General features: G+C 40.5%; 1 protein-coding gene across 3 annotated transcripts in view; it reads right to left on the bottom strand.

Moving 5' to 3' along the window:
* Nucleotides 1–18,280, bottom strand: part of L3MBTL4 (L3MBTL histone methyl-lysine binding protein 4) — a 446,682-nt gene that overhangs the window by 36,705 nt on the left and 391,697 nt on the right. Inside the window, exon 17 of one of the 3 annotated variants that reach the window (XM_045458491.1) lies at nt 3,859–4,507. The exons of the other annotated variants lie outside the window; for them this stretch is intronic. Coding sequence (XP_045314447.1) covers nt 4,440–4,507 — 68 coding nt within the window. The 3' untranslated portion in view covers nt 3,859–4,439. Of the gene's footprint in view, nt 1–3,858; nt 4,508–18,280 lie in introns of those variants that run through there. 3 annotated transcript variants of the gene reach the window in all.

The raw sequence follows: 18,280 nt of genomic DNA, 5'->3' as shown, positions 1-18,280 counted from the left end.
TGAATAAATAGCATTTTCTTCCTCCCTAATGTATTCATCTCCCTCCCTCCCTCCTTCTCTGACCTCTCACACCCCTGTCCTCCCATTCCCATGGGCCAGACATAGTAGGTCCCCTGAATGTGTCTTGCTGTTCTTTCCTCCTTGAACGCCCTCCCCTCTTCTCTTTGCTTGGCTAACGCAGGACGTCAGGTGCAACAATACTTCCAGGGCATTTCTGTTACTATACACGCAGGGCTTTGCACAGCGCCTTGCACACAAAGGCCCTTAATAAGTACATGTTAGCCAAGGGATTGGATAGATATTAAGTTTTTTTAGGGCAGAGTCTATCTCTCATTTGGTCACTGAGATGTACAGGGCTTGGTGGTTAATAGACCTTGAAAAGTTCTGTGGATTGACTTTAAGTGACTCTCCGCAAGTCACACTGCCAGTTAGTCTCTTGACACTTATACCTTCTGTCTACACAAGAGCTGCCTATTCTATTTACCTGTTTACTTATGTTCGCACTTACACGATTCTGTAACTAGAGAGGGGAAAGAAGAAAACAATAGAGGTAAAACAAAGAAAAAAATCACAGCCAGCGTGTGAAAACATTTTCTGAGGAGGAAGGAACTACCTCAGTCAACACTATATTAAATATTTATTTTTGAGGGAGGGAGACAGAGTGTGAGCGGGGGAGGGACAGAGAGAGAGGGAGACACAGAGTCCAAAGCAGGCTCCAGGCTGTGAGCTGTCAGCACAGAGCCTGACACGGGGCTCGAACTCACAGACGGTGAGATCATGACCTGAGCTGAAGTCGGATGCTTAAACGACTGAGCCACCTAGGCACCCCAAAAACATTTTTAAGTAAGTTTAAAATAGCAAGGAGTGGGGTGCCTGTGTGGCTCAGTCGGCTAAGCGTCTGATTCTTGATCTCAGCTTAGGTCATGATCTCCCAGTTCATGAGTTTGAGCCCCATGTCCAGCTCTGTGCTGACAGCGTGGAGCCTGCTTGGGATTCTGTTTCTCCCTCTCTCCTTGCCCCTTCCCCACTTGTGAATGTGCACTTTCTCTCTCAAAATAGATAAATAAACTTTAATTAATTAATTAATTAATTAATTAAAATAGCAAGGAGTTACCAAAACATGCCCTTTACTTAGCTAGCCACCTTTAACTATCTCTGTAATAAAATTTTAATATATCAACTTTACCCACATTAGAATTTTTGGGAATTACTTCTGCTTAGCTGTAAAATATTAAGTCATCTGAGAAATTCACCACTGGCTGTCCCAGTCTGGGGCTGAATGGGCCACCCCTGGGAGACTGGGAGGCAGGCATCCTTGGCTTGGTTCCTCCCATGCACTGGTGGGCTCTGTCTCATACCTCCACTCCTCTTCCTTCCTCTTATCCAGGGGCATCTACTGCACCACTCTGAGCTCTAGACATGGCCAACAATATATTCATGCATCCAAAGCAGTGCCAGGTGCTTGGAAGGCAAAAATCAACAAGACGTATTTTTTGCCCTCACGGAATTCACGATACAGGAGGAAAGGCAGAGGTGCAAAGGATTTGTTGTCGCGATGCAATAACACAATGACAGAGTCATGTACCGAGTTTAAGGGTGCGCAAGAAGATGATTGTGGATCATGGGAGGATCTGGGGCCGGGTCTTCCACTGTCAGTGGGAGGAGCTTGGGGCCTTCCAAGAAGAGGAATGACATGTGCTGTGCTGAGAAGACATGGACCCACCCTTGTTTTCTCCAAAGGGAAAGAATGTTCTAGGTAGATCTGGGGATAATCTCAGCGAGGAGGAAAGGGGCTCGGAGCACTTTATGTTCACATTTCACCAAGCCATGCAGGTCTCCCCACACTGACCCCACAAGGGTTTAGATTCACTTCACTGAGTCCGAAAGAGACTATGCCCACGGTTACATGTAGTGAAGCAACTTTTGATATCTCATCCTTTATTTCCAAACTAAAATACGATGGGCTTACCTGGGTACCTGTTTCAGAGCATGTTAATGCTTGTGTAGGTTTGCTGTTTTTCCACTTTCTTAGGACAAGAAATCCTTAGAAATAATCAGAGCTGTTCATTTGAAACAGAAGAGCCTCACCATTCATAGCCCACTAAAAAATAATAATAATTCCACTGACAGATCCTTCAAACAAGAATTTTGTAAAATGATGCAGCATAATAACAATGATACGACTCCTTTGGTTATTTCAACCTATGTAGAAAAAATAATTAAAAAGTGGCATTGTGATTAAAGCCATTATTTTCTACAAGGACACAACATGAATAAATACTGTTTTTTCCTAATCGTTTTTATTCAGATAGCACAAGAATGGAATTGGCAACAATCAAAAAATTTTCTATGTGCTTTTCCAGCTGATTAAAGTACTTATTGGGTAACTAAAAAATATGTTTTGCACTAGAAAATTATAGACGCTCACCTATTAATAAAGTTAAGTGAATGAATGAATGAGTGAACGAGTTGACGGCTGTAAAGAATCATGGCTCTAAAGGAAATCAGCAGAGCCTCAAAATGCCGGCAGCAGCTGAGGATACTGGTAGGAAGATCAGGCCCCAGCTGCTCCCGTTCATCCCTCTTCCTCTTCTAGGAACACAAGCCCAACATCTCCCTCACCTCCCTGGTCCTGGTCCTGCAGCCCTTTCCCTGGGTTCTAGGGACCACAGTAAGCCCCTGCTTCAGGCTTCTGTCATGGGAGCCCTCTCCAGGCTGTGGGCTGGGTACCTGACTTTCTCCAGCACAAGATGTGAGCTGTGTGGATTCTGGGCCTGTGTCCATCTTGTTTACTGCTTAGTACCAAGGGGGCATTCAAAAAAGATCTTCCTTGGTGTCTTTTGGACATCCTAGAAAATCTTTTCCTTAGTTACATTTAACAAACAGTCATACGGCACTTACTATGTACCTGCAACTCATTGTTCTAACTTACAAGTTTTTTTTTTTCTCCATATATTAATTCCTCAAAATTATCACACCCATTATGGTGAGGAAACTGAGGCAGAGGGGGTTAAGTAAGTTGCCTGAGGTTACAGAGTTAATGAGTAGGAGGAGCAGGATTTGGATCCTGGCAGTGTGGGCTCAGACTTGGTGCTGAGCTGGCCCCTTGGAGGGCAAGGGGTCTGGGTTTCTGGGTTTCTCCTGAGGCAGGAGCCCATCTCCTCCCCGCCACCTCCGGTAGCAGTGTCACCTGCCATGCGGTAAATCACTCTGCCCCAGCACGGCCATGAATGCATGCTGGGCTTTCCTTAGGTTGAAGTAACAGTGCCTCCTTGAACCTCTATCCATTAGCCCCGGTTTTGCTCTTTGGAATTGCCTTGAAATAGTCAGTTTTCTCTTCCACAAACAAAATCATGATCTTACTGTACATTTAGATGGCACACCTTTACAGGCCTTTACAAACAGCTCACATTCAGGTGTCTTCCCTCAACTAAGATACGCTTCTCTTTCATCATTCTGATTCAGTGAGACTTTGTTATTATGCGAAGAGGGTGCATCCAGAAGTGTGGTTTTTCAAAAGCAGATTTAAGGCTAATTTAAAAATGGTTGGAAAATAGCTGAATTCCCAACACCAGCCAGAGAAAACAAATGCATCCAGGAGGGCTCTGAGTTTGATACATGGCCTGACAGTCACCATCTGTGCTTTCTACAGGGGTGACCACACCATGCAGGGGTACTGCAAGGTAGAGATGCAATCAAGGACTTCTAAAATAAAACAGCGGTAGGCTCATTGGATTTGATTAAATCCCAACTTCTCACCCCTGTGCGTTCCACGAGGCTCCAGCTTTACGGTCCTGGGGAGTGAATGCTGAAGGCAGAATCCAGAACTTGTTTTTTAAAAAAATTCAACACATCACGGATAGGCTATTTTTGAAAAGTTACTTAGAAGATGGCCTTTCTTATTTATGAAAATAACAAGAATAAGGACTCAGAATTCAGTCAAGGTGAAGAAGGTAAAGCAAATACGTTCTTAGGCAATCCAGCGAGTACCTAGCTTTGCGTTTTCGCTCAAGTCTGGACAATCGTCTCGCACGTGTCACTAAGGCCTCACACTTCTGCAGACATAGAACTGAGCAGAGCGAGCAGGGGGGGACTCAAAAGACACATCTGACACTGTGAGAACAAGCACAGTAAAACTGAAAGAGAGGTTGAGAAACAGGAAAACGTAAACCTAAGGGGCCAAGTTTGGCGAGGAGCATGGAAAGGGAGGGGGCCGTGCAATGATTCCATTTATTCCAAGCAACGCTGTTTCAGTTATTTTGCATTTTCGATTTCCGTTAAAGGGAGCAGGAGATTTTCATGTATGAAACAGGTCCGGGCTAAAACACCCGAGAAACACAGAGTTGGATGAAAGCCCAGGAAAGGCATCTGTGGGGCGCACACGCCCATGCAGCTTTCTCAGGCGTGCTGGGGTCTACGCCCCATGCACTGCTGTTTCATCACCTTGGCGATGGAGGCCAGAGGAGGCTTTTCCGTGGGCAAGAGCTGGGCCTGACGGTTCCATTAGCTGTGGATTAACATAAGTGGAGATTATGAAGCACACTGAAGATGCCAGGAGCTATGCATTTTAAGACCAACGACTAAGAATCTGGAAAGTGGCGGGGCGCCTGGGTGGCGCAGTCGGTTAAGTGTCCGGCTTCAGCCAGGTCACGATCTCGCGGTCCGTGAGTTCGAGCCCCGCGTCAGGCTCTGGGCTGATGGCTCAGAGCCTGGAGCCTGTTTCTGATTCTGTGTCTCCCTCTCTCTCTGCCCCTCCCCCGTTCATGCTCTGTCTCTCTCTGTCCCAAAAATGAATAAACGTTGGAAAAAAAAATTTAAAAAAAAAAAAAAAAGAATCTGGAAAGTGGCAGAAAGCATGCTGGGGACGCCAAGCTGTTGAGGGGTGGGGACGATGGGTAGCAGGGATATCTTACAAGGAGTAGGGCTTAGGCATTATTGGATACTGAATTCATGGATCTTATAAATGATAAAAGGAGCAAAGCCAAAATCACCAATATTGAAAACAGCACTTAATAACTTTATTTTCCCTTCTGATTTCAACTCAGTTGAATGCTTGGTGTTGGGAGATTTAAAAGAAGGGGAGAAAAACTAACTTAGGTGAGATGCATTTTAGAAACATAAGGACCACAAAGATTTTTTTCTCCAAGTTGTATTTTTCTTTCCCAAGTTAAAACAGAGAAATTTGCCCCTCCCCACAAGAGAAAAACAAACCCAATTAAACCACAGATACAAAACAGCGGCTGAAAAGCCATGGTGGCCACTCTGGCCCCAAATCTCTGTCCTGCTTGACTTTTCCACCTCCTTTCAGCTCTAAACTCTTATCCAATCAGTGGCCAGGTTTGGTTGACCCTACATCCTAAATGATTTGGTACTTCCAAGTAATACTACTACTACTACTACTAATAATAATAATAATAATAATAATAAACAGGTAAAGAAAGACTTTTTTCAAAAAGATTATTTATAAGGGGGGAAGGCATTGTCACAATAGGTGGCAACTCTGACCATAATATCAGCAAAGTCTCAAGAGTTAGGCAAAAATGGTTTTTCTTCCATAGAGGGGAGAAAACAAGGCTATAAAGACAGGGTGTGGGGGAGGGGATGGAAGGGCAAAAAGCTCTGTCTGTGGCTCAGAGGGGCCTGTTTGCCAGGAGGGCCCTTAAGGAGGGGTCTGTCTGCTGGCTGAGCTGAGGGTGGGCCAAATTTAGGGGCCTGGGGAAAGAAGAGAAACTTAACCAAAGGTTGGTCAAGAGGCATCTTGTTCCCAGTTTAGTCAATTATTTATGGGGCAAAGAATGGGAATTTGGAGGGTCTCGGTCTGGCTTTGTTATGGGTAAGCAAGGGTCCACTCTGTTGGTGCCTGTGTCCCCATTCTGTCCTCACTACCAGCATCCTACTCAGCCACCATTTGCACGCAATGGCCTTTTGTCTTCAGGCCCTTCTATTTCTGAATCTTCTCCAACTTGCTGTCAGCATTTTTCGCTGGCAAAAATCTATCTATTGCATTCTCTCCAAAATCATAACAAAACAAAAACAACAAACAAGTAATGACTGAATTAAAACCATCCCAAAACTCTCCCATTAAGTCCAGGATGACACTCCTTAGCATGCTGCTCAAGACTGTGGGCTCTCAGTCTACCCACCCCTTCTCCGTGACTCTCTTTCTCGAAAGTGTCCTGTACTCCAGGGTAGCCAGTTTCCCGCTGTGTCCTGAAAATGCCTTCACTGTTCCAGTGCTATGTTTTTTATTACCTATTTTGCCCCCCTGGAATCTCTTTCCTCATATTTCTCTTTGTTGAAACATTACCCACTGTTTAGGTATCTGACCCCAAAAACATTTCTGATTCCCACAGAAAATGAATCTTTTGCTCTTTCCCAGACTTCTCTATTTGAACCCATAAGGTAGCACCTGTCCCATGTTACCTTGTGTCTATAACAGTTGTTTCCATTTCTAAACCCCCACTAAACAAGAACAACTTCTCTTGTGTACACTCTATGGTCCTAACAGAAGGTGTCAGGCTCAATAAAGATGTGTTGAATGGAATAAAAGAAAAGAGAATGTGGGTTTATTATAGTCATTTGAAACATGATAATCAGTGAGAAACAGGGCTGTGAGCATGGAACCATACAAAACAACAAAGAAAATAAGCAAACAGAACAGCATAGATTCCATTTTCAGTGGAACTTAGAGGTAAACATATTCCCCAGATTCCAATATATCTGTAAGAGGGGCTAGAAGTAACTGTGATTGCCAGTTGTATAGAGGCAGGGAGGAAAAGAAGGGCCCAGAGGTGGACGATCTCCGTAACCATCCAACCAAAGAATGTTCCTCATTTCTGAAAAATGGGTCCTGGACGTGGGGTGAGCAGGGCTGGTGGAAGAAGCCCTCTGGGACTCAGCTCAGTTCAGAGTTAGAGAAACCAGAGCTACACCAAGAATAATTCAGATGGGCCATATCTGCAGTAAGCAATTTGTCTCTGTGTCAGGCAAGAAAAAGAAAATCTTTAGTTGTGAAGCCTGACCCTCAATTCCCATTACTGTAGAGGGGTGTGTAAATAGCTAGTCCAGGAAAATCCAACCTATTTAATAATGAATGATCTAAACAGAAAGAAAAGAAAAAGAATTAGTACACTGTTGTGCAAAGATCCCATGAGGAAAATGTGGAAGAGACCAACAGAAGCTATTATAGATTTAAAAATGCAAGCAGAAGGGGCTCCTGGGTGGCTCAGTCAGTTAAGCAAGTCCCACTTTGGCCCAGGTCATGATCTCACAGCTTGTGAGTTCGAACCCCGCGCCGGGCTCTGTGCTGACAGCTCAGAGCCTGGAACCTGCTTCACATTCTGTGTCTCCACTATCTCTGCCTCTCCCCCAGTTCATGCTCTGTCTCTCTCTTTTTCAAAAATAAATAAGCATTAAAAAAATTTAACAGTGGGGGCGCCTGGGTGGCGCAGTCGGTTAAGTGTCCGACTTCAGCCAGGTCACGATCTCGCGGTCCATGAGTTCGAGCCCCGCGTCGGGCTCTGGGCTGATGGCTCAGAGCCTGGAGCCTGTTTCCGATTCTGTGTCTCCCTCTCTCTCTGCCCCTCCCCCATTCATGCTCTGTCTCTCTCTGTCCCAAAAAATAAATAAACGCTGAAAAAAAAAATTAAAAAAAAAAATTTAACAGTGCAAGCAGGAAAAATGTTAACCACTGAGGAGATGCAAAAAGTAATGAGACATGCTGACATGCATTTAGAAACACAAAACAAAGCTTAGTGAAGCAATTACCTCTATGATGAACACAAAGTAGAAATGCAACAATTCAAGGAAGAGATGGCAACAGACAAGAAGAAAGGCAGAACTCAAGAAAGAAGCAGAAGAAAAAAATAAAACCATCATAGGGATGAAGATGAAACAGGAAGGAGCAGAAAGGAAGAGTAAATCTTTTATAATACTGAGCAAGTGACATAAAAGACAAACATAAGAAATGCAAGCAAAATTAAATTGAAGGAGATCTAGCAAATGCATAATCAGCATGTCTGAGGAAAAACTGAAATAATGAAACAAAACAAATATTTGAATAGTAATAAAAACAACTCTTTCCGGAACACTTAGAACCTATATGCTTGAACGTACTTGAAATGCTGAAAGGGCAAACTATGTGCCAGTTTAGGTGAATGAGAATTCAATAACAAGGTATAGCTTAGTAAAGTCACTGGAGTTTACAGGTAAACACTCACTTGGGCAGCCAGGTGAGCCTCAGATATCTCCTCAAAACCTTCAAAAACAGAACACAGGAGTGACATCGGGGAAGATGGTGGGTAGGAAGTGCCAGGAGTCCATTGCTTCATCCAGACGGCACTTGCACCAGCAGACTCTGCCTGTAACAGTTTTAGAACTCTGGAATCGATTTGAAGACTTCTACCTTCCAGGGGAAGGCTTAGTCAGCAAATCACTGTGAGTTTGGGTCAACTTCAGCTATTAGTGTGGCAGTAGCTACTCATTTCCCACCCTCCGGCCTGGTCCTGGGCGACTTGAAGGAGTCAGGGTAGGCAATAAGGACCTTGTCCACTAAATATCAAGGAGCCATGCGGTGATAACTGATTACTGCTTCTGACTGTGGAGGTACAGGCACCAAGGCAGATTCTGTTGTTGAAATCCCACTGGCTGAAGTGGCTTCCAGATATTTAAAGAAACCATGCCTTGAAATTTTATCCCCTTTCCCCTTTTGGAAGAAATTTGAGGATTAAGACATCCAAAAGCAGTTGCATAGAAAAGAGAATTTATAACATGCCTGGGGTAAAATCCAGGCTCAGAAAAGACCTGAAAAGGCCTTAAGTTGACACTTCAGTCTGATCTCCAGTACAGAAACACCCTACAGCAATTAAACACAAAAACAGAACAGCAAACCTTAGGTAAGGGGGAAATTCTGATTAATAGAGATATCATGTTATAAGATTCGAATGTACAGTGTTCAACAACACAATAATTACAAGGTATACAAAGAAATAGGAAAATATGACCCATCCAGAGAAAACAAATAGGAAATGTCCCTAAGGCCAGATGACAGACTTACTAGAAAAAGACATTGAAAAAATTTCTTAAAGATGCTCAAAGAGCTAAAGGAAGACAGGGATAAAGTCAAGAAAACAATGTATAAACAAAATGAAAATATCGATAATGAGACAGAAATCAAAAAGGAACTAAAAAGAAATCCTGAACCTGAAACGTACAATAACTAAAATGAAAAAAATTGCTGGAAGGATTAAAAAACAGATTTGAGCAGCCAGAAAAAATTGTAAACTTAAAAATAGGTCAATGGATGGGGCACCTGAGTGGCTCATTTGGTTAAGCTTCCGACTTCGGCTCAGGTCATGATCTCACAATTCGTGAGGTCAAGCCCCACGTTGGGCTCTGTGCTGACAGCTCAGAGCCTGGAGCCTGCTTCAGATTCTGTGTCCCCCCCTTTCTCTGTCCCTCCCTTGTTCATATTCTCTCTCTCTGTCTCTCAAAAATAAATAAACACAAAAAAGAAAAGAAATAAGCCAATGGAAACTATCAAGTCTGAGAAACAGAAAGAAAAAAGATGGAAGAAAAGTGAACAGGATCTAAGGGACAGCATCAAAGGACCAACATATATACTGTGGGAGTCCCAAAGGGAAAGACGGAGACAGAGAGAGATTGGAGATGGGGCTGGAGTGGGGGGAGATAGAGACAGAGATATAGACAGAGAAAAAGAGCAAGATAGAGAGAACGAGAGAAGTAATGGATGAAAGCCTCCCAAAGTTGAGGAAAGATGTGGATCTACAAATCTAAGAAGCTGAATTAAACCCAAATATGATAAATTCTTTTATTTTTATTTTTTTATGTTTATTTATTCTTGAGGGGGAGAGACAGAGTGAGAGACAGAGTGAGACAGAGTGTGAGCGGGGGAGGGGCAGAGAGAGAGGGAGACACAGAATCCAAAGCAGGCTCCCTGCTCTGGGCTGTCAGCACAGAGCCTGACCCGGGGCTCGAACTCACGAGCCAGGAGATCATGACCTGAGCTGAAGCTGGATGCTCAACTGACTGAGCTACCCAAGCGCCCCTCAAATATGATAAATTCAAAGAGACCCACACTGAGACACATTGTAATCAAACTGTTGAAAGACAAAGACAGAACCCTGGAAACCCAGAGAAAAGTAGCTCATCATGTACAAGGAGTCTTCAAGAAGATTATCAGAGGGTTTTTCAGCAGATACCTTGAAGACCAGAACACAGTCTGATAATTATCACCGTCTGATAATATATTTAAAGTGCTGTAAGGAGAAAACGAAAACAAAAACAAAAAACTGTCGTCTGAGAATTCTACATCTGACAAAACCGTCTTTCAAAAATTAGGAGATATTAAGACATTCCCAGACAAGGAAAAGCTGAGAGGATTAATTACCACTAGACTTGCCCTATAGGAAATGCTAAAAGGAGTCCCTCAAGTTGAAATAAAACGATGATAGACAGTAACTAAAAGGCATACAAAAATACAAAAGTCATCTGGTAAAGATAAACACATAGAGAAATAGAGAAATATATAATAACAAGTATTGTAATTTTTGTTTGTAATTATACTTATGTTGTATATGATTTAAACAACAAATGAATCAAAATGACTAGTCCACGTTTTTGAACACACAATATAGAAAGATGTAACTTGTGATATCAATAACTCAAAGGTGGGGAAGATGGAGCTGTAAAGGAACAGAATGCTTGTTAAGTTGTTATAAATTCAAATTAGAGTGTTATAATATTAAGATGTTAAATGTAATCTTCATAGTAACCAAAAAGAAAGTAACTACAGAGTATATGCAAAAGGAAATTAAAAGTGAATTAAAATCCTCACAACCAAAAATCAACTAAACACAAAAGAAGACAGTAATATAGGTAATGAGGGACAGATATCCTACATGGCACACAGCAAACAAACAGCAAATGGCAGAAGCAAGCCCCTCATTATCAATAATTACTTAAAGTGTAAATGGATCAAACCCTCCAATCGAGAGACAAGAGATTGGCAGAATTAAAAAATATGATACAATTATATGGTGTCTGCAAGAGACACATTTTAGACCCAAAGACAAAAATATGTTGAAAGTGAAAAGATGGGAAAAGATATTCCATATTAATGGTACCCTTTGAGCCAGGTGGCAATACTAATATAAGATAAAAAAGATTTTAAATTTAAGAAACAGGTCATAAGAGATAAAGAATGGCATTATATATTAATAAAAGGTTCAATAATGCAAGAAGATATAACAATTATAAATAGTAATGCAATTAATGACACACTATCAAAATATATGAAGCAGAAACTGACAGAATTGAAGGGAGAAATAGACAGTTCTCCAATAACAATTGAAGACTTCAAAACTTCTCTCACATAATGGAGAGAACAACCAAACAGAAGATAAGCAAGGAAAGAAAGAGAAGCAAGCAAAAGAAAAATAAGCAAGGACTCGAACAACACAATAAACCAACCAGATCTAAAAGGTATAAACAACATTCTACCCAATAACAGAAGACACATTCTTCTCAAATGTACCCGGAACAAGCTCCAAGACAGGCCACATATCAGACCACAAATAAAGTCTCAATAAATTTTATAAGATAGACATCATACAAAGTATTTTTGCTGACCACAACAGGATGGAATTAGAAGTCATTAATAGCAGGAAAACTGAAGAATTCACAAATGTGTGGAAATGAACACACTCTTAAATGATCAATGAGTCAAAGGGGAAATCACAAAAGAAATCATAAAATACTTAGAGACAAATTTAAATGAAAATAAAATATCCCAAAAGTTATGGGATGCAGCAAAAACAGTGCTAAGAGGAAACTTTAGAGCTGTAAATGTTGACATAAGGAAAAAGAAAGACTTCAAATCATCAATCTGACTAAAATTTAAGGAACTAGAAAAAGAGTAGCAAACTAAACACAAAACTAACACAAGGAAGAAATAAATATTAGAATGCAGATAAATAAAACAGAGAAGAAAAGGTCAATGAACCCAAGACTTGATTTTCAAAAAGAGTGGCACAATTGACAAACTTTTAAGACAAGATTCAAATTACTAAAATCAGAAATGAAAGTGAGGACATTACCACTAATTCTACAGAAATATAAAGGATTATAAGAGAGTACTATGAATAATTGTATGTCCACAAATTAGATAATATAGATGAAATGGAAAAATTCTTAGAAACACAAAACCTACCAAGATTCAATCAGGAATAAATAAAAAATCTGAATAGACCCATAACGAGTTAAGGAGATTGAATCAGTATTCAAAAACTCCTTGACAAAGAAAAGCCCTAGACCAAGATGGGTTCACTGGTGAAGTCTACCAAACACTGACAGAAGTTACATCAGTTCTTCTCAAACTTAACCAACAAAATTAAGGAGGAGGGAATACTTCCTAACTCATAGGAAGACATCCAAATTAAAAAAGAAGTAAACACATGATCTTATATGTAGAAAACCCTAAAGAAATCCTAGGGCACCTGGGTAGTTCAGTCAGTTAAGCATCCGACTCTTGATTTCAGCTCAGGTCATGATCTCAGTTCCTGGATGGAGCCCCGCATCAGGCTCTGTGCTAACAGCACTGAATCTGCTTGGGATTTTCTCTTCCTCTGTCTCTGCACCTCCCTGACTTGCACACAGATGCACACGCTGTCTTTCTCTCTAAGTGAATAAATAAACTCTTCTTCTTTTTTTTTTCTTTTAAAGAAAACCCTATAGAACTGGAGGGTATTATGCTAAGTGAAATAAGCCAGGCAGAGAAAAACAGATACCATATGTTTTCACTCGTATGTGGATCTTGAACAACGTAACAGAAGATCATGGGTGAGGGGAAGGGGAAAAAAAAAGTTACAGAGAGGGAGGGAGGCAAACCATGAGAGACTCTTAAGGACTGAGAACAAACTAAGGGTAGATGGGGGTTGGGGGAGAGGGAAAAGTAGGTGCTGGGCATTGAGGAGGGCACCTGTTGGGATGAGCACTGGGTGTTGTATGGAAACCAATTTGACAATAAATTATATTTAAAAAAAGGAAATCCTATAGTGTACATTGATGACTGAATGCACAAACCAAATGTGGTGTATACATACAGTGAAATATTATTTAACCATAAAAAGGAACGAAATTATGATACATACTACAACATGGATGAATCTTGAAGACATAATGCTAAGTGAAATAAGCTAGATACAAAGGTATACATACTATGACTCCAATTATATGAGATATCTAGAATAGTCAAATAAATAGAGACAGAAAGTGCAACAGTGGCAACCTGGGCTTTTGGGGGTTATTGTTTTAATGAGTACAGAGTTTCAGCTTGGAATGATGAGAAAATTCTAGAGATGCATGGTGGTGATGATCACACAACAATGTGAATATACTTAATGCCACTGAACTGTGTACTTAAAAATGGTTAAAATGGTAAATTTTGTGTCGTGTATATTTAACTGTAATAATTTTTAAAAACGAAAACTAGAAGACAGTGGAGCTACATCTATAACATACTCAAGGAAAGGAAGTGTCAAAAGGGTTTTATGTCTGGATGAATTGTCCTTCAAGTATACAGGCTATAGACATGTGTTGAACATGCAAGAACTCAAAGAAATAGTCCTTCTTAATGATATTAGTCCCTCTTAATGACATCCCAGAAGAAGAAAAGTCCAATAGGAGGACGGGTGCTGAGTTGTGGCTATGTTTAACTCTCGATCTAAAACAAAAAGAAGAAGATAAGGGGGATGGAATGGTTTAACAATACCTGCTCTGACAATGGAGAACACAGGAAAAGGAAGGGGGATATGGTGAAAAGTAGCATAAGTTCCTTTATTGAAGTAATAGAAGTACACGCATGTTAACAGTACAAAGGTAAATATCAGTTAAGGTAGTATTATTGATTAAAATCTGGTGTGAAGGGGAGAAGGAGAAAACATTCTAATTTTTTCATTGTTTATAGTAGGAAATACGTAGAAAATGTCTTTTGAAAAGAAAGATAAAAGTCTTATATAAACTTATAATGATGACCATTTGAACAAAAATAAATCTTGTTAAGTTCAGAAGAATCACACAAAAATGTCAGAACAATCAGATCATATAAAAAAGTCATAAAAAGATAATGACAGAAAATAAGATATACTAGGGGAAAATACAGAAACAGAGAAAACTTTAAACTACTTATGCTTAGCTCTAGGTAAATACATTTGAAAAGCAGAATAAATGGATAGTTTTCTAGGAAAATACAATTTACCAAAACTCCTCTTAGAGGAAACAGAAAATATAAACAGATTTTTTTTTCCATAGAAGAAACAGACAATAGTATAAAAAACTTCCCTCTTCACACCTGGCAAAGCTCCAGTTCACTTAACTGTGTACTTAAAAAGGTCTAGGTGGATTCCTAGGGGATTCCTACCAAATTGTTTGAGAACAAAACATTCCAGTGCAGAGAAAAGGGAAAACTTCCAAATTTGTTTTATGAAGCAAGCATAATATTGATATCCATATCTGACAGAGCATATGCATGTACATATCAAGAAAAACTATTCTTATTAATATCAAAACCAAAGTTTAAATAAATTATTGGCATGCAAATTATGTGTATGACAATACAATGTTTATTCCAAAAATGCAAGGACAATTTAGTAACAGGAAATTTATTCATATCAAAAAGTCTAAGAAGAAGAAGTTGTGATCATCTATCTCCATGGATTTTTAAGAGGCATTTATTGAAATTCAAGAAACATTATGGATAGAAACACCCACTAGAGGAACTAACTGGCATGATTCCTTAACAAAAGAAAATATCTGTATCTTGAAGCAAACTTTTATCGGGGAAGCACTGGAGTAATTTTAAACTAAACTCTCGACAAGAATGATGCCTGCCATCACCATTACTACTGATTATGCAGACCTCGTCCTACTGGGGCCCAAGCCAACACAATGAGATCAGAAAAGATATAAGAGATGGAACAGTAACAAAGCAGAAGTTAAAACTATCACTACTGCAGATAGTATCACTGTAAACCCAGAAAATCATGAGAATCAATTGACAAACTCCAACAAAAGGTAAGAGGTTAGTAAGCTGGCAAGTGTACAAAATTAAAATGCTGACAGCAAAAGCCCTCATGTGCACAGATGACCACCAGTTGGAAGATACAGTGGAAAGGCCATTTTACATTACCTAGGAAGACATTCAAGAAGAAATGTGTAAGACTTGTTGAAGAAAAACTAAAAAGACTTCTGAAGGACACCAAAGAAGACTCCAGTAAACAAAAAGACAGCATGTTCCTGTAGAAGAAGAATCAACATCATAAAGACCTCACATCTCTCTAAGTTACTCTCGTACATTTACCATGACCTCAATAAAACCACCGACAAGCTAATTCTGAGGTCTGTGTAGAAAACAAACCAAACAAGCAGGAACAGCGATGAAGTGTGACTGACCAACTGGATGTTAGAACATTTTGTGAGACTTCAGTAATTAAAAGGATGCAGACTGACTGATGAAAAAGAATAAGAAGTCCATAAATAGACCAAGTACTTATGGAAATTTAGAGCATGCGAAGGTGACATCCCAGATTAGGGAAGAAATTGAGCAGACTTGGCTGAATCAAGCGGGTAGCCTTCTGAATCAAAACCAAATAAAATAAAAATGGATTCACGGCTGACATGACACACAGGGATATATTCCAAATATTTATTTGTATGATTTAATGTAAAAAAATAACAGCCCATAAAAGTAGTAGAATAAAATATAACAAGATCTTGTCGTGACATGGGAAAGGCCTTTTTGCCTGTGTTATGTTATATAATCCGAAAGAAACTAAAACGATTGATAAATAAGGGCAAGGTGAACCTAAGTCAACCAACCAGACAAATAAACACAACACCCATAAGAAAATAAAAAACTGGAAAAAAAAACCCAAAAAACCAAAATGGGAGCAAATACATGCAACTCCAGTCATGAAGACAGGGCTAATTTCCTAAAATCCATAAAGATAAAGAGCTCTTTGAAATTGGAAGGAAAAAGACTAAAATGGCAACAGAAAACCTGGCAAAGTTCACAGAAAGGGAAACACGAATGGTTCTTAAGCATAAGAAAAGAGGCTCAAACTAACTCACAATAAAAACGCAAATTAAAATTATACCGAGTAGCAGTTTTCAATGACCACACTGGCAAAAGATCTAAATGTTTGATAACAGACTTTGTTGGTATTGAGAAACAGGCATCCTCAACAATTCCTGGGAAGAGTGCAAATCAGTATATTTGTTTGTTGGGCAAGTTGACAGATGTATATTCCCTTTCATTCAGCCATTCCACTTTTGGCAATTTATCCTATAGACCCCCTAGCACATGTGCAGGACGACATACATACATAGTTATTTGCGCAGCACTGTTTGAAGCGATGAAAGACTGGAAATAGTCTGACTGTCCATGGCAGAGGGCTGGTTATATAGTGGTGCATCGTTCAGTGGAACACTACTGTCCAGACACGAAGAGAAGGCTTTATGTACAAATGGGGAAAATCCCCTGGCTATACTGTTGAGTGAAAAAAAAATTCAAGTGCATACAGCATACTACTTACTGGGTTAAATATAAGGAAGTGGGATAAGAAAATATATTTATATTCACTTGTGTATGTATAAAGAAACTCTAGGAGGATGCACAAAAGACTAACAGTGGGGATCTGTCTGGAGGGGGAGTTTGTGTAGAGGGAGTGGGTGGGAGACTTCTCACTGTGTACCTTTTTATACATTTAAAAATTTTCATACCATGCGAATATGCTACCTATTAAAAAATGACATTAAAAAGGCAAAAAAATGTGAAGATAGCTATGTGTTTTGTCTTGCTTTACCATAAGACTTGTAGAGTAAAGTCCTTTCTTTATTCCGTGATTTAGAAAAATCTGTATAGAAGCATGATTCTTTTTTTATCTCTGCGGACTGGTGGTCATGGGGATCAATCCTCGTAGTCCTGGGGCACCGCTCCTACCTCCTCTCGGTTGACCACATGCCCACCTTCCCCATAGCAAGGCTGTGATGCTGCCTTAATTTTGGTTTCCGTTGTAATAGGGGCATGGATCCATCTGTGTCTAACAGAGAGATGTATGTGGGCGCCTCAACAATGAAAGAATACAAGATGGTGCAAATTTCCATCGAAGTGTTTGAATTCTGTATAAATTCCCAAACTAGGTGCCGTTTGTTACAATTTGGCCTTGCTCTTTTGCCAGTCCATTTACAAAACCTGAGGTTTATGAACTCTACTGATGAAGCACCAGTTAGTCTGTGTGTGTTCTCTGACTGACAGAAACCATTTCAGACAAATGAGAGCCTCTCCTATTTCTACAGAGCTCCCTGAGGAGCCTCTTTTAGGGTTTAGCAGCTCTCGGTGGGGTGGGCAGGGAATTCTTTCTTGTGAGCCATAGACAGTAGTGACGGTCAGCACAAGTCCTCGGGCAGGGTGCCAAGTCAGGAGGCCTGTAGTTTGGGCAAGGACAGGGGCCTGGGATAGCTGGACAGAGAGCCCCTGGTTGGACAGCTGGGCAGGCAAGGCCTGGACGTCTGTGGTGAGTTAAAAGTATGGGTGGTAGCTCGAGTTCGGGCATGGGGCCCCAGGCTGTCAGCAGCAGGCCGTGCCTTGGAAGAGCAACAACCAGCCCAGAATGAGGCTGGCCTCCAACCCCCACGTAGAACACCATGGACTGGGTGAGGACCTTAGGGTTAGAGCCAAGGAGAGTGCCCAGGAGCCTCCCAATTCCCACCAGGCCTCTCTGACTCACCTTACTGTAACCTTGTGTTTCCAAAGCACATGAACAAGTCAACGTTCTAGAAGTCAACTGAAGTGCAAGTAGTCAAGAATGCTTAGTGCATGCTTCATTTTTGATGGCTAGATGGATTTAATTTACTGCTATTCTTAATTGAAACAAAGAACAAAGAACAAAGTTGTCCATCATCTCCTATGTGGGTCAGCCAATGCCTAGGAACCATATTTTGTTAGTTCCTTAGTCATTTCTCATCCAGAATTAAAACACACACACACACACACACACACACACACACACACACACACATTCCAGTCCTCCATTCCAGTCCTCATTTTTGGTTCTTCAGGATCGGTATTTGACTTCTCTACTCTCATCATGTTTTCTGTGACTCTTTTAAATTCTAGCTTGGACTAGCTATTCAATGAGGTTTGTTTGCTTGTTTGGGGCTTTTTTTGGAAGATGGTAAATTGAAAGTAATACATTTCTGATTA

Source organism: Leopardus geoffroyi, chromosome D3 (genome assembly GCF_018350155.1).
Source record: "Leopardus geoffroyi isolate Oge1 chromosome D3, O.geoffroyi_Oge1_pat1.0, whole genome shotgun sequence".
In the NCBI taxonomy this organism is placed as follows: Eukaryota; Metazoa; Chordata; class Mammalia; order Carnivora; family Felidae; genus Leopardus; species Leopardus geoffroyi.
This window is presented reverse-complemented; position numbering and strand designations above follow the sequence as displayed.